This window comes from Alosa sapidissima, chromosome 21, assembly GCF_018492685.1.
Source record: "Alosa sapidissima isolate fAloSap1 chromosome 21, fAloSap1.pri, whole genome shotgun sequence".
Taxonomy (NCBI): domain Eukaryota; kingdom Metazoa; phylum Chordata; class Actinopteri; order Clupeiformes; family Clupeidae; genus Alosa; species Alosa sapidissima.
Window position 1 is genome coordinate 19,134,771 of NC_055977.1, and position 24,952 is coordinate 19,159,722.

A 24,952-nucleotide genomic window follows, 5' to 3' on the forward strand; every position below is an offset into this window, starting at 1 on the left:
AGATGGCGACAAACCGGAAAAAGTATCACATGCTGCCTTCTGAAAACACAACTCGGGCAGTGAGTGAGGTCTGACTCTGCAGAAATAACGACACTGTTGCTGATCATTTTGGTGTGATATTATCAAGGTAATATTTTATATAAAGATACATGTGCCTTGCATTTGTTGCATAAAATATAATCTTAGGTAATATTAACGGCACCCTTGTCACCACAAACTCCAGATTTTAATGTTACTTCCCTGTTAAGTATCGAAGTTCGATCATGCTACGTAACATTATATGCTTGTTAAGTGTGCATTTTGTTGTTAGCGTTGTGTCCCGCGGAGTTAATTGGACGCATCGTGTAAAGATCAATTAAAATAAGTAATGCAATATCAGTTGATTGACTGAGTTCACCAGTTAATTTGAAAAACGTCTTATTGTCTGTTATCGTAGTCCTGTCACCACAATCAATATGACGTCAAGATTAATAGGATAGGTGGAGCCTCTCTTGTGATAACAATCTGGTTAAAGACTACATTTCACAGGTAAAAGTCCACTTCGAGCTCAGTTCCTCTGGCCTAAGGGTGAACGTTTGGAAAGATGACTTCTCTTCCAGAACTTTTTAAGTACGTGGAATGTCAAATCGACCAAAGGTGTTGTATTGTTAAGTGCTTGTCTTTCTCTGAAGCGTTTGGCAGAATGGGTATCAGTTCAGAGTGTTTCTGCATGGCCAGAGAAACGTGGAGAGATTAAAAAGATGATGGAGATGGCAGCAAAGGATATTGAGAAACTTGGCGGAACGGTGGAGCTGGTTGACATTGGCAAACAGGAGGTAGGCCTAAATGTCTAGATGCTATTCTGATTTGATGTCCAGTTGTTTGCAAGCCCATTTAATTAAGGAGCTTATGACACCTGCACCGTACGCTGGCGACCCGGGTTCAATTCCCGCCCCGTGGTCCTTTCCGGATCCCTCCCCGACTCTCTCTCCCACTCACTTCCTGTCACTCTCCACTATCCTGTCGCATTAAAGCCCCCCCCAAAAAAATGTAAAAGAAATTAAGGAGCTTATATGTAATTGCGGTTTAATTTGCATGCATAATACAGACATTGCATTTTTGTATAGTTGGCGGACGGTCAGGAGATCCCACTTCCTCCCATTATTCTGGGTCGCCTCGGCTCAGACCCTGGCAAGAAGACTGTGTGCATCTATGGTCACCTCGACGTCCAGCCTGCAAACATTGACGATGGCTGGGACACCGAGCCTTTCAAGCTGGTGGAGAAGGATGGTAGGTGGATTCACTCGATCACCAAGCTTACAATGCAATTAAAAGGACAATGCCAAGTGTGCAGTTGTGGTTAAAAGGCTTCAGTGACACATTTATTTTGCATGACTAAAGACATTTTTCAGTCACATGATTTGTCATTTGATCTACACATGTTGTACTTACTGCAGACACTCTTGCTTTCAGTTCCTCATGTGGATAGGAACTGGAAATTTGCACAAAATTCCTAATGTGGATATCAGTGCTAAGCCAATGATTTTATAAATTCCAGCCTCTTGTCTTCCTGTTTGTGCTTTTAGTTTGATAGGTTGCAAAAGTCTATAGACACAAGGAAATTCTGAAGATGCTTTCAATTATCAATTATTAGGGTAATGGAATTTAAATACTGTGCGACATGAATAGAACTCCACCATTGACATTGCATGATCGATGCACCCTGGATTAGCCAACATCTTTCTCAGTTTTCAAGCAAGCTTTGTTTACATAAAGTTGGAACATTTACTACCCTGATTTAATTGGTTACTGAAGTGTTCCCCCTGCAGCTTTTCACTCCTGTCTGTAATTACAATAGGGAAGCTGTATGGAAGAGGCTCCACAGATGACAAGGGACCTGTCCTGGCCTGGTTCAACTGCATTGAGGCCTACCAGAAGACCAAGCAAGTACTGAATTACACCAATGAATCAAATGACACCAAACCAAACGCAAGCACTTTGCATGTCATGATCATATGGCAATGTTTCATGTTGAGCATCTTAGAGTCAGATGATTTGATGATAGATCAGTTTATTTTTAAGAAAGTGTGGAAAATGTTCCATGTAAAACCACTTAATACACCCATGCACCACTTAATTAAACGATTCCAGCATTTGTAATGCTTGGGGTCTGATAACGTAATAAGAAGAAGCCTAGGAAGAACAGTAGAGTGCATTTTCATGCACTCTAATAAGAAGCCTAGGAAGAACAGTACAGTGCATTTTCATGCACTGTAATTACTCCATTGTGAATGTGATATCATCAGCCTAATGTTAAGTCTATGGGGAAATTTTGAGTAGTTTTTAATAAATAGTTTAAAAAGTATAAAAGTTACAAAGATGAAAAATACAAAGCCCAGATGTCCTAAGTAAGACCTACATAACATAGTTTGAATGAAGTTTCTACGTTAAACGGTTGAAGCTGCATTAATTGCGTTAGAAGAAGAACTAGAAAAGCATTTCCTGAAGGAAATACAGTGCATGAAAATGCAAATATATGATGTAAAATATCATACAGAGTAAAAACAAAGTATATTGGTTGCTAGGTAGATGAGGTTTAATATAGTTGGAATGACTGAACAGTTAAATAGGTGGATAGTTTAAATGGTTAAATTATTTAGGTAGATAGTTGATGATAACTGACAGTTGGAATGGCTCTAATGTTTGCTAGCAGTTATGCTAACTATGTTAACAAAGATAATAATGCTAACCAAGTTACTTAACTTAGTTAATTTAGCTAATGTTTTCTAGCAGTTTTTTTTTAAATGTTAATAATGTTAACCCTTTAGGCGCCAGAGGTTTTTTTCCGAAACGATCAATTTTGACATCTTCATTTCAAAAGGCTATATCTTAAAAGTGATAAGAGATAGAGACTTTCTGTAAATTAGAGAAATATTAAGGATGACCCAAAGTTTATGTAGAGATTAAATGTTTATATCTAATTTGCATATTATGACGTCATATGGTGGCGGCCATCTTGGATTATAGAATTTTCATGAAAAATTGCATGTTTGAATGATAAAATGCACCACTTCTTTCCCCCCAAAATGTCCCTCACCTTCTGTATGCTATATTGCACAATACTGAATGCTCAGGTAAATAGTAAGTAGTGAACAAACTGTGTAAATCATTACTAATAAATGGCAGAAACAAACCAAATGCATGTAGCGGTAGACTGGCCTTTTGCTGTAGAGATTTTCCATTTACTACATACAGTAGGCACTCTGATTCCATGTATGGGGCACATATATATTATTCAGATGACACACAAACACAAGTAGACAAGACCTGTTTAGTTCAAAAGCTCATTTGCCACGGCAAGGCACAGATCAGGAGTGAGATGACGAGACAAGACAAGAGACAATGTTAGTATTTTTTTTCTTTTTGTTTTTTTTCTTAGCTGACAAAGACACACACATCACAAGGACATGAACACACAAAAAGGAACACATAGTGTACTGTATGTCCTAAATGATCAGGGAAGTAGATAGCAAATCAACAGTGTAAATCATTACTAAATGGCTGACATTTTTTTTTTTTATGTAGCAGGCCTTTTGCTGTAGAGATAATGACTCCCTATCCCTATCCATGTGTGTGTCTGTGTGTGTGGGAGAGGGAGAGAGCGTGTCACCACCTCCACCATGCGAGCAGCATGGCCAGATCTGCCTCGCGCGCGCCGAGTGGAGAGAATTTGCGCAGCTCGGACTAGGCCTACTGTCATTCTCATTGCGACTCCCCACACTGCCACTACGTTCCCCCCTAACTGTCCTATGAGCACTTCGACCTCGTCTAACATACCCAGTGGCATTAGACAAAGGCTCCACCACGTTACTGTCGCCGCGATTGTGGAGAGGCACACGTTCAGAAGACAGAAGCTAGCGCTATGGATATTAGGCTACCTCCAGCCTCGTTCGCCACACCACTAACACCCTGCTAACTTCCCGATGAACACTCCGAACCCATGAAACATTATTCCCACCAGTGACATTGGGCAAACGATTCAACGTTTGTGCTTGGTGTAAGCTAAACTATGGAGTAAACTCTCACTTTGTCCAGCTGCATCATTGCAAGGCAGGGACGCATCTGAAGCCTCACTAAACGAATCACCGTCATTTTCTGAAGGCAGATATTCCCCTTCAGAATCAGGGTCCGCGAATAGAAGACCCAACACTTCATTTCAGGTAAACTTTTTTGATGCCATTAGGCGATAATCTAATGCAAATACTCGCTGACGTTGACAATATCGCTCTGACAAAGTTGCTCACACGCACACTAGCTCCGGTATTTCATGCACTGATTCAATGCGCTGTAGCTAGAAAGTTTTGTTTAAAGCGTGTCCTTTTTTCGACTCGGGGATGACGTATGACATGTCTGCCATCTAGTGGAGTGGAAGTCGAACGAAATATGACACCCTATTTGACTAAATCGGACGTTTTATTCAGTACCGCATCTTGTCGACTATAGTCGACTGTGGCGCCTAGAGGGTTAATGCTGTTAACTATGTTAACAATGTTAACTATGTGACTTAGCTAACTTAGCTGATAATTTATAGCAGTTATGTTAAAATATTAAGAATGCTAACCATGTGACTTAGCTAACTTAGCTATTCATTTTTAGCAGTTATGCTAACTATGTTGACCATGTGACTTAGCTAACCTAGCTAATCATTTTTAGCAGTTCTGCTAACTAGCATGCTAATAATGTTAACATGCTAACTATGCTAACCATGTTACTTAGCTAATCATTTTTAGCAGATTTGTTAACAATACTAGCAATGTTAGCTATGCTAACCATGCTACTTAGTTAACTTAGCTAATCATTTTTAGCAGTTTTGCTAAAAATGTTAGCAATGCTAACATGCTAACTATAGTAACCATGCTAACTAGCTACAGTGGGTAGGAGTCATAGTTGATGACAAGTAACAGTTACAATGGCTGAACAGTTAAAAAGTTCAGTAGTTTAAAGGGTTAAATTGTTTAACAGTGAAATATTGTAGTGAGGACTTTTATTTTGAAACAGTTTTTGGCAGAGGAAGCAGTTGAACAGGGTGTGTAGTCTTAATAGAGCCAGTTTGTATGCGTAAAGCCTGAGACTGGCAGTTAACCCTTAAATGTGTAGGTTTTTGAACATTCTATGTTCCGCAACAATTGAAGGTTCTAAAATTCTATGTTGAATTCAATGAACCCAGATATTCTTTAGAATGTTAATTTCCCAACATTCCCGTCACACCGGTGTGACGGTACTCCTTTAAGGGTTAAGCCAGGTGGCCTGACCACCTGGCATAGGATTCTAATTGCTTAACGGCTCTATTGTGATGTCATCAGCCCGTGTTAAGTCTATGGGGAAATTTTGAACAGTTTTTAATTAATAGTTTAAAAAGTATAAAAGTTACAAAGATGAAAAATACATTGCCCGGGTGTCCTAAGTAAGATCTACGTGGCAAAGTTTGAATGAAGTTTCTACATTAAACGGTTGAAGCTGCATTAACTGCGTTAGAAGGAAGAATAAGAAGCCTAGGAAGAACAGCACTGTAATAACTAGAAAAGCATTTCCTGAAGGAAATACAGTGCATGAAAATGCAAAAAATATGATGTAAAATATCATACAGAGTAAAAACAACTATATTGGTTGCTAGGTAGATGAGGTTTAATATAGTTGGAATGACTGAACAGTTAAATAAGTGGATAGTTTAAATGGTTAAATTATTTAGGTAGATAGTTGACGATAACTGACACTTGAAATGGCTCTAATGTTTGCTAGCAGTTATGCTAACTATGTTAACAAAGATAATAATGTTAACCAAGTTACTATGCTAACTAGCATGTTAACAATGTTAAAATGCTAAGTATGCTAACCATGTTACTTAGCTAACTTAGTTAATCATTTTTAGCAGTTATGCTAACTATGCTAACTAACATGCTAACTATCCTAACCATGTTACTTAGCTGACTCAGCTAATCATTTTAAGCAGTTTTGTTAAAAATGCTAACTAGCATGCTAACTATGCTAACCATGTGACTTAGCTCATTATTTTTAGCAGTTTTGCTAAAAATGCTAACTAGCATGTTAACATGTTAACTATGCTAACCATGTTACTTAGCTAACTAGCTACAGTGGGTCATGGTTGATGACAAGTAACAGTTACAATGGCTGAACAGTTAAAAAGTTCAGTAGTTTAAAGGGTTAAATTGTTTAACAGTGAAATATTGTAGTGAGGACTTTTATTTTGAAACAATTTTTGGCAGAGGAAGCAGTTGAACAGGATGTGTAGTCTTAATAGGGCCAGTTTGTATGCTTAAAGCCTGAGACTGGCAGTTGGTCCAGGTGGCCTGAACACCTGCCATAGGATTCTAATTGCTGTGATGTCATAAAGGGCAATGTTAAGTCAATGGGGAAATGTTCATAGTTTTTAATTAATAGTTTAAAAAGTATAAAAGTTACAAAGCTGAAAAATACATAGCACCCATGTCCTAAGTAAGACCTACGTAACATAGTTTGAATGAAGTTTCTACGTTAAACGGTTGAAGCTGCATTAAATGTGTTAGCGGAAGAATAAGAATAAGAAGCCTAGGAAGAACAGTACAGTGCATTTTCATGCACTGTAATAAGAAGAAGCCTAGGAAGAACAGTACAGTGCATTTTCATGCACTGTAATAAAGATTGAATACTGTACATCTCATGATGAGTAGTTATTCACCATCATTTGCAAATTGGTAATGACGGTTAAAAGTGATTAGGGGAGAGGTGAGAGACACGTATGGAGCACAGCTGAAGAAGCACGGTCACGAGATATAAGCAACTCCTGCAGGATAAATGTTGTTTTATTTAGTCATTTAAGCAATATTAGGGTAAGTGTTGCTTTTTCCAGCCTATGTTTTCGATGGTAACCCATTGTCAGTCAATAGTGAAAGTAACTGCATATTACTGTCTTGTCGTTGACTGACTCCTTGGTGAAGTTAGTTTCACTTTGCCAATGAGTTCAAATAATAGACGGTTGCAAATGCGTGAAGGCTATAGGTTTTAGTAAAGCATGTGGAATTTAGTGGAATGCTTATCCCATAGGGTCTCGCAAGCAGCCTCCTTCAAATGCGTCGTTGAATGCCAAAATACCGATGCATTTATTTGACATATCGCGCTTTGCGCCGTTAAAGGGAATGACAGGTGTCATTCTCATTGGTTTAAATGATGTTACGCCCCAAACACACCCATATGACTGATTAAAAAACCTAGGAACACCTTGTTGCGCCATGCGCTCCTAGTTTGATAACGAAACCCCTCCCAATGTGAACTGGACATCCTACTAAATTTGAATAGACTTTTGACGAGTGACGATGCACTTTAGAATGTCATGATAGGGCCCTTAAATTTAATTCTGGCTACTATATGGAGCCAATGGAGAGTAACTAGGAGAGGAGTTACATGTCTTTGGCTGATTGAAGACCAGGTGTGCTCCAGCATTCTGAATCGGCTGTAATGATCTTATTACACAAGCGGGTAAGCCAGCTAATAGTGAATTACAATAGTCCAGCTTGGAGATGACCATAGTCTGAACAAGAAGTTGTTTATACGCCCAGATTTTGGGGTTCCTCCTCCCAAAATGCATATTTATGCGTTTCCTGTACTTGCTTTCCGAGCTGATCTCATGAACACACTTTTTTCGGAGGTCGGGATTTTTAAAGTTGGGTCCTCCGAGTTTAAAGCCGACATGAAGGCACTATCACTACTGCCTCTTACATCATGCTAAATTCAGTAGATATTGTAACTTTGATTGGTGCTACATACAAGTTAGCTCAATGCTCGCTTATTGGGGAAGCGGAGGACACAGAGACCATTACAGATAACACACAAGGGTAGCCACTCACACAATCCATGAAAAGGGTAATTACATACACACACCAACAAGAGGATAACACAGGAGGTACAACAAAAGAAGGAATACAACCTACTACCTGTGCCTGTTGAGGTGTCCATGACTAGTGCAGCCTTGACAGGGACAAGGATTTGAACATTTTGCCCCTCAACAGCCCCCTCCCCCTAGACAATTACTTTTACTTTTACAATTACTTTTTCTGCTGTTAGTGAATGTGTGTGTGTTGTCTGTATGCTACTGAGAATTTCCCCTGGGGATCAATAAAGTATCTATCTATCTATCTATCTATCTATCTATCTATCAATTGCACTATCCCACCCATAGTGTTCTATTAAGATTAAATGTACATATAATTACACTTATACATAGCCATATTCTACTGCTCTTTGTGCTATTCATCCTGCACATGCACTTATTTTACTACTCTTATAATATTACTGTTACTACACTGCAATGCTACTACACTGCACATAATTGTACATCTCTCTATACGGTTCATACTAAATATCCATATTTATTCAGTTTTTCTGATAATATATTACTGTTAATACACTGCATATATCTATATTAATTTACTACTCTTAAAATGTTACTGCTACTACACTGCACATTGTAGCCTACATGTTGTTCATACATTGTTCATACTGCATACCCATATCTATTCTGCTTTTATAAGGTTACTACTAATACACTGCACATATTTATAGTTAATTTATATTACTGTAAACCATTCCACCTCCTTAACTGTATACTATTGTATACACTGCACTATATATCTATATAGTTTATGCACCACCTGCCTATACTGTGTATATCACATTGCACTAAACTAAATACTAAAATATATTTAGATACTAAATATCCATATTTATTCAGTTTTTCTGATAATATATTACTGTTAATACACTGCATATATCTATATTAATTTACTACTCTTATAATGTTACTGCTACTACACTGCACATTGTAGCCTACATGTTGTTCATACATTGTTCATACTGCATACCCATATCTATTCTGCTTTTATATGGTTACTACTAATACACTGCACATATTTATAGTTAATTTATATTACTGTCAACCATTCCACCTCCTTAACTGTATACTATTGTATACACTGCACTATATATCTATATAGTTTATGCACCACCTGCCTATACTGTGTATATCACATTGCACTTTTCTGGTTAGATACAAACTGCATTTCGTGGTCTCTGTACTTGTACTCTGCACAATGACAATAAAGTTCATTTTTGGTGGCCCCCCAAAACATGTCCATGGTATATAGCATCTGGCCCGCACTGGAGTACGACATTGTCAAACTATGACCTCCGTAATTTCCCCCATTCATTCTCTATGGCGAGTCTTAACAATACATGTGAAATACTCTTTTTGTCCACTGGTGGTTGTTTTGGCGCTGTTTCACGTTTGCCATTGAAAACGGAATGAAATGTAGGCCTACCTGCAAACAATGTAAGAGGCCTATGCTGACTGCATCAATGCTCAAAGTATTCTAAAAGTTTATTAATTAATTGTTAATAACTAACTAACCTCTATTCAAGTCATATTTCTGGGACTTTCTGGGATAATTATTTCTATTTTTTATCCACTCGTTCAAATGTTCATAGAGTTCACAAAGTTCTCATTAGGTGATTTCAGATGTTTTTGCCAGCACTTCATAAAACTCTCATAGTTTGAGAACTTTGAATTATTTGTAGAATATTGCTTGTTCACAACTTGAGCTGTGTATGCAAACATAGAGTTCACACATTTTGAATAAAATACTTTTGGGACTCCCTGCTAATACTTTTGGGAATGCTAAAGTCTTTTTATTAGTATTATTTCATTTGAGCTACATTTTACACTGATATGATATGATGGCAACATAAACACAGCTAACAATGGTATTAAATTGCAGTAGCCTATGATTAAATGTAATGGAATATTCAACTAAGGTAGACTGCTGTTGTTCACAGCACTAAGCTATTTATGGTTACTGATACTCAGAGTCTCTGGCCCTCGCTTAGAGCCAGGCATAGTGAGCTGGCCCTCGGAAGAAAAAGTTTGGGGACCACTGCATTAGGCCATGCTGTAACCCGACCGACAAATGCAATAAAATAATATTAATCATATTTTAGTAAGTATTGTGAATATAAATTGGCTACAAACAAACATAGGTTACGTTCTTTCTTTTAAATAAAAACCCGTGGCATCATCTATGATTAAACCATTGGTTTACGCATGTCACACTACTATGGCCTACATTCGCTATGTTTCGACTCTCGTATGTCACTGCCTTTTATCCTGTTAGTAGGCTGTTTGTCTGCTCCAGTGGAAAAGTTCAGACATGCCCCGGACCTATGCGTGCTTAAAGGAGAATTCCGGTGTGATATTGACCTAAAGTGTATTGAAACATGATACAGAGTGTGAACGTATGTCTCATAGCCCATCTCGGCTTGTCCCCTGCCGGATCAGATTCCAAAAATAATTCAGTGGAAATGCATGGATTCCAGTTTCTTCCAGTAGCAGCAACTGGAATCCATGCATTTCCACTGAATTATTTTTGGAATCTGATCCGGCAGGGGACAAGCCGAGATGGGCTATGAGACATACGTTCACACTCTGTATCATGTTTCAATACACTTTAGGTCAATATCACACCGGAATTCTCCTTTAATTGGCGCCGACCACCTATGGTGAAGTCTGGCATAAGACAAAAGCTGGGCCGTCGTACATGACAAAAGACTTGATTTGCAAATGGTCGAGGCGTGTCTTCACCAGGCACAATCATCAGTTAATGCAAATATGAGGCAGACAGACTGATGAAGTTAATCACATTCGTGTACAGTAAGTACTTACAAATAATTTTTACTACACGGTCACCACATACAGAAATACATTTCAATTAATAAAATGGCCCTGATATGTCACTAGACATTAAGAAATTGTGTTCATACTTATATCACTGAAAACAGTAGTCATTGTCATTTTAAAAGTGAAGTTGCAGCCCTCAATTGATTTTGATGTTGTCATGTTGTGTTTTGGCCTGATGCGCCACCCTCCACCTATCTACTAATCATGAAGTCAGTAGTGTTTTGGCATCCGGGTTGCCAGCCCTGCCAGTCAGGGGGGAGGGGATAAACCGCTCTACAGTAATTTGAAAGTGATTGCAGTACCAGTTTTGGTCACAATCTTACGGTTCCTTTAAAGGCTACTTCCCGTAGCCTTACACACACACGCAGCTTTTAACCTGCAGCTGTGTGCCGCACAGCAACAAATATAGTAGGCTAATGTTAAAGGGGCACTTGGCAACTATTTCAACGTAATAAACCCGTTTAGAAATCATTTGGATGGTTAAATGACCTGTTCCGGTAAAAATGGTGACTTTCCCCGCTGCGCTTAGCGTCCCCAGGCGGAAAACCAACCTTGCAACATTGAGACTACCGTCCCGGAAAGAGAAGTGAGAAACAAGAAACTCGTTTTAAATCGTGTTTCTTACCTTGTAACATCGTAACCAAACTTATGCTAACCGTTCGCTAGCTTGTAAACAAATCCATGTTCTTTATCGTTACCTTTTTCCACAGTTTGAAATAGCATAATGCACAATTTCTCCAGCAGAGGGGGAAATCCTGCCAAGTTTCCCTTTAAGTGGATTTGCTGACTTGCACCTCTCAACTTTGTGTTGAGAGGCCTACCTACTGTAGGCTATGGAATTTAGTTAATTTAGGCCTAGTATTGGGTTTAATGACATTTTCGAAATAAGCTACACAACCGATTGGCAAACTTTTACATCTTGAGAGAGTTCCTTCTAGTTAATCCTATCCTGCTAGCTCACGAGTCATGTCTATCATGAATGTAGTGCTCACCAAAATCATAGAAGTTAACATTGCAAGACACGCATCTCTTCTATGATCCCGGAAAGGGGTCTATAATGACATAAAAAACATAATGAATTGCATCGGTAAATATAAGCCTACTTTCACGTTTTTCTTAAAGTGACAGGCACTCAATTAGACCTAAACACCACCACTGTAATGACATTAATATAAGTGTAATAGTTTTAAAAAAGTATTCAAATTACTAAATATTTTTAGTTATTAGTATTTATGCAGATCATAAAATACTATAAATTATTTACAAAATATATAGTTTATGAATTCCAAAATATGAAATAGAAACATATGACAAGCCAGCATTTTCCGTGTATGTGTGGAGGGTCGAGCAGAGACTTGGATCGCCACTGATCACACAATTACTGATGCCGTCAAGGTGGTGGGTGCCCCAAATCAAATCATTCCCATTCCATGCTCTTACAACAGCTCAGAAATTAAATGTATTGGGTGCACCTATATTTTGTTCTGGTGCACCTAAATAAAAAGGTTAGGCACACCAGTGCAACCAACGCAAAAAGTTAGTCTGGAGCCCTGCCTCTAGTCTAACGGTGACCGTGTCGACTGACCTCAAGAAGACCACTAAAGTTTTGGTGGAGGAAACTCAAACAATTGAGGACATGCTACAGTTTGACCGTGGTGGCAAGGGTTGAAGACCCAGTCTGTGATGTCACGATATGCAGATTTGTTTAAATTCATACCTACGTAATCACCATGACCAAAATTGTACTTTTTTTTCTTTTAATCTTGAAAAAATATATAGACCTACCTACTGACCCATTTTTTTTCTTTTTTTGGCTGTTACTGCAAACAATAGGATGGCCTTATGAAAGTTTGCAGTCAAGTTCTGTACTTTATTGCGGCCATGCTAGAGCTGAAACATATTTACACATAGATATTTGATCTAGCGTGCTAACAGACATCCATACCAAAGATTGCAATGCAACTCTATTGTCTTTATTATTTGGCCAGTATTTTACATACAATGTGTCATTTAAAACATATTTCTACAGAATTTACAAATAAAAATCAAAACAATTGGCAGTCTGATTGCTTCATACAGACAACATGTACTGTAGAAATTGTAGACTTCTCTCCATATGCCAAAGTCCAATTTCTTGTACCAGAGTACCTTTACAACACACTGGAGAATGGAAAAAGGAAATTTATCATATTGTTATGAAGAATTTAAGAATATCAGTCAAATATGGTTTTCAGCATCAAACTCACCAGCTTGGGAAGTCAGGTGCTCTCCAGGAGTCCATCCACTTCCTGATGGACTTGTTGTCAATGGTGATGCTGACATCTCCAGTCATTTTCCCACAAGCTCCGCACACCTTGTCAGAAAAGTGGTCATTGACAGTCACGGTGATCTCCTGTGTCACGCTGTAGATCACCCGCAGGGCTGACACCTTCTCAACGACCACCATCTTCTCAGATATTTTCACTGAGATCTCGTCCTGAAGCAGACTGGGCAGGTTGACCATCCTGCCATTGACCTACAAGATAGAATGATAAAAAGCTTACATGGGTGTCCGAGCACTGAGAACAAGGAAACAAGCCTCAGTAAGCTGAATTGTTTCATAGAGAAAGAGAGAGAGAGAGATCAAAGACAAATAGTAGTCACCCAAGTCTCATGCTTTCTGTTTATGACGATGACCAGATCCTCAAAGAAGATGTTGATTGCTTCAATGCGTCTGAGGCCAGAGTGTCCACACTCCTCTAGCTGCACCACCACGCGGAACCACTCCTCCACTACAGCATCATCACACACTTCCACAATCTCAAAGGCCCCCGAGACGTCAATGGTGCCCTCCATTCCACCGAACATGGTGAGGGCTCCACTGGTTGCGATTGAGCATTGATTGACTTGGGGGTAGCAGTTGCGGATACTATTCTTCACCTTGCAGACTTCGTTGCTCTTGCAGTGGAAGCTTTCTCGCTTCACAACACCAGAAGACTGGCAGGTAACGCGCTCAGTGCAGTCCTTGCTGATATCAGACTCACCAATCTGAGAGTGAGAGAACCATTCAGCAATCTTTTACCAACTGTAATCATCAGGATGTTGAAGTAGTAAAGCATGTATGGTGAATATCATACTTAAGGCATTAATTTGAACTCGCAGGGCACTGTCCGTGCCTCTACCAAGTAGCAGAAACCATGCAATGGTAACGGGCAATCATACCAATATTTTTGAATTTATTCACTTTGCATAAAGGAGTGTGGCAGAACTCAATTGAGTAATTTGTCATGTTTTATTCAACATTAAAGTAACATGAGATGAGCTTAAATGAGAGTTTGTCGTCTCAACAACAACATTATCATCTTACCTTGTATGTGCGTCCATCATAGACGCAGGTGGTGGGGGTAAAGCAACCGCGGACACCGTCCTTCACCTTGCAGACTTCATCGCTATTGCAGTAGATGGGTTTGCGCTGCACAATTCCAGATGGCTGACAGGTAATGCGCTCGGTACAGTCCTCGTTGACCACAGACTCACCCATCTGAAAGAGAGACAGAAAACAGCTGAGAATGCGTTTGCCTTGTCCAGTTTTGAGGTGATCGACACAATGATCAACACTTTTGCGGCACCTTTGCAGCAACAATAAGATCAACACTTTGCTAAAAGCACATTTCATCTCACCTTGTATGTGCGTCCATCATAGACGCAGCTGGTGGGGGTAAAGCAACCGCGGACACCATCCTTCACCTTGCAGACTTCATCGCTATTGCAGTGGATGGGTTCGTGCTGCACAATGCCAGATGACTGACAGGTAATGCGCTCGGTACAGTCCTCGTTAACCACAGACTCACCACTCTGAGGGAGAGAGACAGGAAACAGCTGAGAATGTGTTTGCCTCGTACAGTTTTTAGGTGATCAACAAAATGATCAACACCTTTGCAGTAACAAGATGATCAACACTTTGCAACAAGCACATTATCATCTCACCTTGTATGTGCGTCCATTATAGACACAGCTGGTGGGGGTAAAGCAACCACGGGCACCGTATTTGATCATGCAGATTTCGCCACTCTTGCAGTGGATGCGTTCGTGCTGTATACCAGAGGCCTGACAGGTAATGCGCTCGGTACAGTCCTCGTTGACCACAGACTCACCACTCTGAGGGAGAGAGACAGAAAACAGCTGAGAATGTGTACGCTTTGTCCAGTGTTTAGGTGATCTACAATATGAAGAACCACCTGTGTGACACCTTTGCAGCAACAAGATGGTCAACACTTTGCAACAAACACAGTTTGCCTTATTCATCCGGGTGCCAGAAAGAGGCTACAGGGTACACTCGCCATTACACCTCAGTCCAGCAGATGGTGGTAATGCACTCCATTTGCAAACTGCCCTAAAAAAAACTCACTGAAGAAGAAGATGAAGGTTACTCTAGCAGGCCAGCGAACCCTTCTTTTTCTGTGAGCTTTTTTTTTGGCAGTTTGCAAACGGAGTGCATTACCACCATCTGCTGGTGTAATGGCAAGTGTATAGTGAATAAGGCGAATATCCTCTCACCTTGTATGTGTGTCCATTATAGACGCAGCTGGGGTTAAAGCAACCACGGACACCATTCTTCACTTTGCAGATTTCGTCGCTCTTGCAGTGGATGCTTTCTCGCTTCACAACACCAGCAGACTGGCAGGTAATGCGCTCAGTGCAGTCGTCGCTGATAGCAGTCTCACCAATCTAAAAGTGAGAGAACCATTCAGCAATCTCTTACAGGCTGTAATGATCAGGATTTTAAAGTAGTAGAGCATGTATGTGGAATATCACTAATACTTAGAGTTAAGGTATTAATTTGAACTCACAGAGAATTGTCCCTACAGCTACCAAGTAACAGAAACCTGGTAACAGGCGGTCATACCAATATTTTCAGATTTATTTACTTTTCATAAATCAGTGTGGCAGAAATCAGTTGAGTAATTTGTCATGTTTTATTCAACATCTAGAGTAACATGACGGAGGTTGAGTTTAAATTAGAGTTCTAAATTAGAGTTTGTCTCTGATTTTCAGATGTTTCATGGAAACTGTGTCACTATTAAATTAAATAATGTACTAAGAACTTCATGTCTGTGCACTGACCCACCGGTGCTCGTGTGTGGCACGGTGTACACTTGAGTACTATCTTGAGTTCTATCCTCTGCTTCTTCTGATTAGACAGATTACTGGATCTGCATCAGCTAAAGTTCACAATTGATTAAGAACGATCTGTTTTCAATCTCACCTTGTATGTGCGTCCATCATAGTAGCAGCTGCACTCATCTGATTTAACACAGCCGACCCCATTGAAAGAGTATTCGGAGTCACAGGCACAGCCCTCTGCACAGGTTTTGGGACAGCTGACAATATTTGTGAGGCCAGGACAGGGAGAGTTGCAGGTCTGGGCACAGATCTGGTAGTGACTGTTGGCAGGGCAGGACAGGGCTGGAAAAGAGGAGGTGGAGTTGAGTGAAGATTATGAACTAATCAAATACATCTAATCTAAAAGAGACACTTACGACAGAAGGTTGGGGTTCTCCAGTCCTTTATGGCAACACCAAAGTCCTGGCAGTCAGATACATATGCAGCAATGCTGTGGCAGAGCATGTTGCGGTCTCCATTGCCCATGCAGACATCATAGACACAGTCCCTGAAGTATGACTCTGGATCGATGACACTGAGACAGGCAGCAAAGGGGCCATTGGCGTTTTTGATGATGCTGCAGTCAGCCTCAAAGATGCGTTTCTTATCCTCAGCACACTTGGGGCAGAAATCACCGGTGCAGCCATCATCACACACCACACCTTGCACAGATTCCTTCCAGGCTGCACCAAAGTCCTTGATGCTTTTTGTCTCCTTGCCGTCAGGCAGCATGTACTCGTCATTCTTGTTACCGTTGAAGTTGCCACACAGGCCACTGGTCTTACCATGATATGAGCCAGGAACAGTTACAGTGACGCGGTATACCAGGTCGTATGTCACTATCAGGCCAAAATCGGTTTTGATGACATCATAGCTGCCATCTTGATAAACTTCCACTTGGCCATTATTTAGATTCACTGGCAAATTCATAAGAACACCATCCACCTGAAAATGAAACCATGAATAAACATGGAAATTGAATAATAAAGAAGAGACAACAGCAATACACTTTTTGCAACATGCTATTTTGTAGCATGTCTTTTTCTACAGTATGTCTTGCAATTTGCCTTAGAATTGAATTTGTTGTAGCATTCGAAAACAACCAAAGTAACTTTCCACCTTACCATGACTACTCCAATTTGGTTTTTCCTCAGTACCAATGTTTGCCCATAAACCTCCACAGCAACAGCTTTGGCAGCAGTAAGCTCTGTATTCTGCCACTTCTCATTCTCTACCACCACTGTAAAGGGATGGAGGTGTGTGCCCTCAATGTGGGTGGCCTTGGCAGCAGTGTATGTGCAATTGCCTTGGAAAGAGTAGAGGTGGTTGTCGAATGTTTTATAATGGGGGTCTCCTGAGATGGTGCAAATGCCGTTAGATGAGGCATAGCAGCCTATGATTCCCTTCACCACTTTGCACTGTTGTCCGTCTGAACACCCCTCTGATTGGCAAACCAATTGACCATTACTGGGTTCACAGGTACAGAATTTCTGGCAGTTGTCTGTCCAGAAGGACTTTCCAGGTTTCACATAACTTCCTGTCTTTTCATAGAGGCATCCACACTGGGACTGGGGGATACATTCGTTGCCCCTGAGGACAAAGCCGTCATCGCACACACAGCTCTCAACACATGGGCTCTTGCATTTGGATGGAGCCTGAAGATTGTCGCAGGTTGCAGGGCATGAGATTCCACACTCCTCATAGTGGCTGTTCTTAGGGCATGTCGGAGCAGCTAGATATGGAATAAATACCACAAGAACAATTTATTATCTTTTTTTGTGGCATAGCATCATAACATAACATGCAGTAAACAAAGTAACATTGTAGTGTTTTCCTATCTTTTGTGCATGTTGAATCACCTCTGGCAGTACGTGGCACTGATTGGCATGCCAAGACACGTTTAATTTTAAATTGAGATTTTCAGTAAACTTACCACAGCCAATGACACGTCTCCAGTTCTGCACCTTAAAGCCGGCTCTCTGGCAGGCTTCTGTGAACACCTTCAGGGTGTCACACAAGAAGCTCTTCAGGTCTTTCTTCATGCACACGTCATACAGACAGTTCTCTGTGTACACCTTGGGCTCGATCAAAGCTGCACAATCATTGAGCGGTCCTTCCATCAGGGTTGTGAGCCCCTGACAGAATTCCTTCCCGGAGACGTTGTTGTGGAAGAACAGGGAGCCTGTTTCTGAGGTTTTTTGGCACTGCCCACACTCGCCATCACACTCATCCCGACAGGTGGAGTCGCCAGCCACGCCTGGCACTCTCCAGCTCTTGCCCAGTGCTGTGGTGCTGCCTGCGGGGCTGCCATTGGGCAGAAGCAGGTCATCGCTATCTTTGCTGTTGAAGTTTCCGCAGAGGCCACAGGTCTTGCCTTTGAAGCTATTGGGCACCATGACCACCAGGTACTGCTCCCAGTCATACTGCACTGTCACACCAAAGTCGGTCTTCAGCAGGACAGACATGCCACTGGGAAGCACGGCCACTCTACCATCATCAAGGTGCATTGGGAGGTTCCACAGGTTATCGTAGAGCTGAAGTAAACCAAGAAAAAATACATGGCCATTTTAGATTTTTTCTAAACCAAAAGCAACAAAAACAAACTTTTATTTATGTATAGCAACATAAATTGTAATTGTCTGAGTTTTCAGTTAATAGTGATTGAAAATTACATAAAGGAAAGTAATTATAATCAACAAAAAAAAAAAAATCCCACTTACTCTCACTACTCCATATTCTGTCCGGTAAATAGTGAAGGTGTAGTCATAGACTTTGACAACAACCATTTCTATATTAGGGATCTCTGACTTTGGGTTGTTCTCATTTTTGACCTCCACTTCAAAGAAAGGAGTGTTACCGCTGTCACTGCATTTACTGGAAGCCATGACATAGGTGCAGTTGCCCATGAAGTTGTAATAGTGGTTGTCAAAGGTGCGGTAGTGGGGGTTGCCCATGATCCAGCAGATGCCCATATTGCTGTAGATGTTCTTGTGTTTTTGCAATATGGACTGAGGCAGTTGATTGCCTCCCACATTGGCTGCATAGAGCCCTAGGAGAAAGAAACACAAGGCTGTATTTTAGGATGATATCCGCGGTCTATTGACTCTTTAATTGACGTTATCCATTGAGCCATTATTTCTGAAGACCCAGCCTAATTTCCCTTCCCTTTTTCTTAAACCTAAAGCTAAGTAGCCATCAGGGGAGACTCACCCCAGGTTAGCAGGGTTACAGTGCAGACCACTCTCACCCACATCATCATGGTCTCTGAAAAGGTGCATAAAGCTCAGTCAATTTCCTCTTTCTATTGTCCCACAGTGAACAGTGTAAGCATTAGGCAATGAACAGCTGAAGAGCAGATCTGCAAAAACATTCATGTCCTGGATAACACTTAGGCAAGGATTTGGAAAATTAAGATCATACTGGAATTCAAGGGCTTTTTACCTGAATCAGCAATACAAGTTGTTTGAAAGTGACCAGGTACAGCAACCTTAAATTGGTTAGTCAGTGATGTCACAACCAATCAGCTTGTTTCTTTGCCATCACGTTACACCCTCTCATGATAAATCCTTTCCCAAGATGTTTGCTGATCTCATGGTTAGGTGGTCATCCCAAGTACACCCAATCTTATCTGCATTTATATGTTCCTGTGTTTTTGTGATGGATATTTGATGGGGCATTTTATAAAATATATTTAAATGTTATCTGGGCATGGTTAGATGAAAAATGACAATCTTATGTCGGTGGTGCCCACTTTGTCACTCCAGTTTTAGCTTAACTAATGATTCAACTTCTTAGAATGTCACATAATTTAATTGCTGAAATCACTATGCCGAAAACACTATTATTTGTTTCTCTCTCCCTGTGTAAAAGCTTCAGGGTGTGTTCCTCAGTATGCCTAGGGTTAGTGAAGAGGCAACCTATTTTAGAAGATTACTACTGATACAATAGAAATATATTTAGTTAAAAAGCATGACATTCAAACAGTGGTCAAATACTGTAATTTATTCAGTCTATGTACACTTGTGTGCGTGGTTGCGTGTATGGAGAAAGTAGCATTCATTTATTTATTCAGAAATTAACCAACCAGAGTTTATCCTATCCAGTGACACTGACTAGGCTACGTTTCCATGCACACTATATTCTGATTAATGTCCATATTCTAGTTATGGCAATATTCAGAATAATATGTTTCCGTGTGCATCAGAAACCAGATATTCCCGTTTACATGCTTATCTGTATATTCTGAATAAACCAACGACGTAAAGCAGAAGTATTTTCTGCGTCATGACGTCTCAACGGTATCTCCCTGAATTTCACTCATGGCCAGATTACAGTTGCTATTGTTTTGCATGTCTCGTCTCCCTCAATTTCATTCATGGCCAGATTAAAGCTGCCTTACAATAGGCCACTTTTAGTTTAGAGTGTCCACCGATTATTCATCTGTCAACAGTGCGCGCAAAACATGCTTCTTTGAGCATTACGATGCCCATCGATAAATTCCATCATGATATTTATGCTTCAGGTTTTAATGGGATACATACATTGACCTCACCTTCCCTCTAGAAGTGCAAACTTTCTGCCACACTTTTCGCTATGTTTGCGAAGTGTCAGAGCATCAAACCAAGATACCAAAATCCCTTGCATGAACGTGCGCAGACGGAATTTAACATTCTAATAATTCGACGACAGGGCCGGAGTGGGGCCACTTTTCAGCCCGGGAGTTTCAGGCCCAAGACCGGCCCACTTTTTTAGTGGTGGTGGAAATTGGATAAATAAGGCAACATTTCAGCTCTTACTATCTTGTAGTTTTTATTATAGGCTAATATTCCACTATTCCACAAGGATAGGTTGATAAGTTACCAAAAACAGGAAGGAAGAAATAAAGCATTTGAAATGTATCCCACAATTCCACTAAGAGGCATATTGAACTACTGTATTGTTTACATGTTTTTTTCTGCATGGGTCAGCTATCATGTTTGGTGATTTGCTCCTTTACTACATCCACTTCTGAGCAAACAAGTCATATAGGTTGATCATGTAGCCTACTGTTCTTTCTTAAATAAAATAACTTTAATTCATATGGTTAACTATTATCCTTTCTACTTGTCCCTATAGTCATAGTTAATTTCGGGCTCATCATTTTCAGCGGGGGACTGCTGATCTGCTGTAGGCCTATAGGCTACTGCATACACAGATAAAGCTTGAGTTTTGTTATCAATATTTGCATAATATTTGCAAAGTCTATGAATAGCCATATTGGATGATACCAAATGCTAATATTTTAATTAATTTAATATGTTACTTGCGAATAGGTTGACAACGCTATAACGTCTAGTAGGTTATTAGCCCAATTACGCTGTTTTAATCATGGCTATCTCTCTTTACCAGTTGCCACTTATGTCTGTCCTCTTCAAAAAAAATTGGAATCATGGCACATTTGGCAGCATTTCCCTCCAATACTTTTAGTCTTTTTTACCTGGCCTTTTCAGTCCCTCATGGCATCTTTCTACTATCCATCCTCCCTGACGCTTATCACTACGGTAGGGCCGGCCCGGCTGGTATCTGAGAAAACTTTTTAGGAAAGACGGGCTATATGGACCCATATAGGGGAGGGGAGAACAACCCATGCAGAGGTTGCGGTGTTAGGCATAGAATGCGAACGTGTGTAGCCAACATTAAGAGAAGATAGATTAACGTGACAAATGCCAATATTTTCCCCTCGACCGGTCGACCGGCCAAAAGTGAAGCGGCCCACCAGGAATTCTCCTATTCTCCCGATTACCCACAACGGGCCTGTTCGACGATGTGTTTGCATGCCACAATATTTCGGTTATAAGAGACAGTGTTAGGGGTGTTATTTCAGGTTTTTAGTATTCAGATAGTCACATATTACCTTAATCGTTTTATGGCAGCTGGACTAAGGTGTTTACATGACTCATGCTCAATCGGAATATTGCCAATATTCCGAATAAAAGCGGAATATGGTGGGCATGGAAACGCACGTCGGAAATTATATCTGCGCATATTCGTTCAATGAATTTTGGTAGCTTGTTTTGATGCCATGACACTTGTGTGGCAAAAAAATTGCACTTCTAGAATGAAGATGAGGTTAATGTATGTGTAGGAACTTAAAGTTTTAATGTCAAGATGTAATGTATCGGTGGATGGAAGTATAGTAATGCTCAAAGACGCAGGTTTTGCGCGCACTACCAACAGATGAAGAATCGGTGAAAACACCTCAAAGCGGCCTATTAGGCTAAAATACAAATTAATATCGGCTCTAATCTAGTCAATACACTTATTTCACAGTCATGAATGAAATTCAGGGACAGAGACTGTGGAGACGTCATGACGCAGATACTACTTCTACTGTACGTCGCTGCTTCATTCAGCATGCTGATTAACATGTAAACGGTAAGTTTGTGTGTGTAGAGTATGTCACTCCCAGGACATGAATAACAGGTTTTCACCAGGCAATGTATCACCAGGTTTTGAAGTTAAGGAGTCACGTTTCTCCAAGACTGCTGTACTCAAGTAAGTCAAACTGATGTAGAGGAATTCAATTCAATTAAATTCTCTTTTGATAGAATTGAACACTATGCATTTCCCATTTTGGCATCTTGGTCTGTGGTATAAAGACAATTTAACATTTTCAAGCCGGGGTAGTGACTACATAAAGTTAAGAGACAGAAGTAAACTTGTTCTTGATCTGTATAACAACATGTCAGCTGCCAAGATCTGATAACTGTTCAAACACACAAACTCCCTTGCGTGCCACAAAAGGAAATATTTTCTGAGGTTGATGTTTACTCAGGAACCTAATGAGTTTCATTTTAATCAATTACTGACTGAGTGTACACAAAGCTCCCACTGTTTAAATGGCCATTGGATGTGCCATTCAGTTAGAAACAATAGAAAAGCACAAATTATTTCACATATTTCATCACCATTTTCATGTCCTTTATTAACACCCAGGTGGGCTTAAATGCAAATAATATTATACAATACATTGCACCACACATCATGAATACAGCCATAACTTGCTGTATGCACATATCCTGTAATAAGTAATAAGTTAAAAACGTTGCATTAAGAAAATCTAAAATGCTGCCCAACTGGAATGTCCTCTGGATTTTGTATGTACAACAAGGTCACTGTAAAAAGTACTTAACTTGATGTCAACCTGTACAATTGTCATTATAATGTATTGCAATTCTATGGCATGCACCATGAGGTATTTACAGAAAACTTTCATAGAAGTTCAGGTAAGAAATAATTAGCTACATACTGTATTTACTTATGGTTGTAATATACACAATAATATTTTATCTTATATTTTGTCACCGGTGTTTAGTTGTAGCTGAAGGAGCTGCAGTTGCCACTGGAGGTCAGGAGCAGGAGAGGCCACTGTCACTGTCTGCCTCTATTCCATTCGAGGAGAACTGGATGAAGCCTGGTCGGTCTAGGCGGATGTGGGACTGGATCCAAGCCTGGTATTGAGACACCCGGGTGTACAGTACACGCCAGGATAATTGGGGCGAGCACAGCCGTAGCCAAAACTGACAATCCCAGACTGGATCCATATAGAGTCCTGTTGGCTGACCATTAGACCACCCGAGTCTCCCTGGATTGAAGAATGCAGACCACAGCATAATAATCAAACAAAGAGGGTATTCATTTAATTTAATTCATTTAATTAATGAAAATGCATAAGATTCTTTACACAATTGCACAATCATGACACTGAACTAATAGGAAATCAGAATTTAATCTCTCTCTTTACAACCAATGATCTGCATTATTATTATTAGGAATTCAGATTTGTTTGTAGTAAGGTTCATGTTGGGCTTTACATCACCTGACACGCGTCTTTGCCTCCTTCTTTTACACCTGCACAGATCATTTTATCAGTGACTAAGCGAGCTCCGTAGACGCACTGACACTGTCTGTTCCCAGACACCTCAACTTCCTGCAGGGTCCCAGGATTTGGAAGGCTCTCTAAGAGTGGCCAGATAAAAAGAAGACACAAATACTTTACTCTTCTTCATCATAGATATCTGCGTGAATTTTGCATACCAAACCCAAAATTGATGCACTCTTCCACTTTTCATAAGACACATAAACAACCAAATAAAGAATATATTTTTTGGACCCACACATATATATTTTTTTATATTAAAACAGTTTATGTACACTGCCATTCAAAAGTGTGGAGTCACTTAGAAAATGTCCTTGTTTTCATCATTAATGTTGTAAATTATTGTTGTAGAAAGAAATGGCTGATCTTTAATGCAATATCTACATTGCCCATTATCAGCAACCATTCATCCAATGTTCCAAAGGCACATTCTATTTACTAATCTGATATCATTTTTAAAAGACTAATTGAGAAAACATTAGAGAACCCTTTTGCAATTATGTAAGCACATAATGTAATCTGAAAACTGTTGCCCTGATTAAAAAACAATGCAACTGATCTCAGCTAGTATTCTGCCTATAATGGAGTGGAATGGACATTTCTAAGTGACCCCAAACTTTTGATCGGCAGTGTACATATCTGTTTTAACATAAACATAATATAATATATATATATATATATAGGTCCAAAAAATATATTCTTTATTTTTCTGTTGAAGACTTGTTGCATACCTCGTTCACTTATCTTTCCCCAGCCAGTGACCCAGCTCGGAGTACCATTAGGGAAAACACTCTCACTGGCAGGCAGACAGACAGGCCTTATGTAGTCACTGAAACGAACCGGAGAGCTAAGACGAAGCAGGGCAATGTCGTTGTGAACTCCACTGGATTTATAGCCTGGATGCTTGATAGCCTTCCTCACTCCCCTTGTTACTCGTTTGGGATTGCGGGTGTCCAGGTCTTGAAGACCAAGGACCACAGTTAACCTTGACAGACTGTTTGAACCTGGAAACAATGCAGGGAAAGATATTGTGTGAATATCCAAATGTAAAAGGGCATACTAAACTACAATCCACATAAAATAAATCCAAGCTGACCCAAAAAAGCAGTGTGCAGCTGTTAAGACCCATT

General features: G+C 40.1%; 1 protein-coding gene across 4 annotated transcripts; it reads left to right on the plus strand.

The window, feature by feature from the left end:
• On the plus strand, positions 1 to 24,827 carry LOC121695692 (cytosolic non-specific dipeptidase-like). Of its 4 annotated transcripts, XM_042076756.1 has the most exons (7): positions 1 to 127; positions 672 to 815; positions 1,107 to 1,269; positions 1,838 to 1,926; positions 15,321 to 15,425; positions 22,393 to 22,438; positions 23,259 to 24,827. In XM_042076756.1, exons 2-7 carry the CDS (start codon positions 741 to 743, stop codon positions 23,402 to 23,404), a joined length of 624 nt encoding a protein of 207 aa, XP_041932690.1. In that variant the 5' UTR covers positions 1 to 127; positions 672 to 740; the 3' UTR covers positions 23,405 to 24,827. The 4 variants fall into 4 exon arrangements, with proteins under 4 accessions (XP_041932690.1, XP_041932691.1, XP_041932692.1 ...); XM_042076757.1 differs by lacking the exons at positions 22,393 to 22,438; positions 23,259 to 24,827 and adding an exon at positions 17,456 to 17,578 and having other exon boundaries at positions 10 to 127; XM_042076758.1 differs by lacking the exon at positions 15,321 to 15,425 and having other exon boundaries at positions 11 to 127.
• The last annotated feature ends 125 nt before the right edge of the window (positions 24,828 to 24,952 follow it).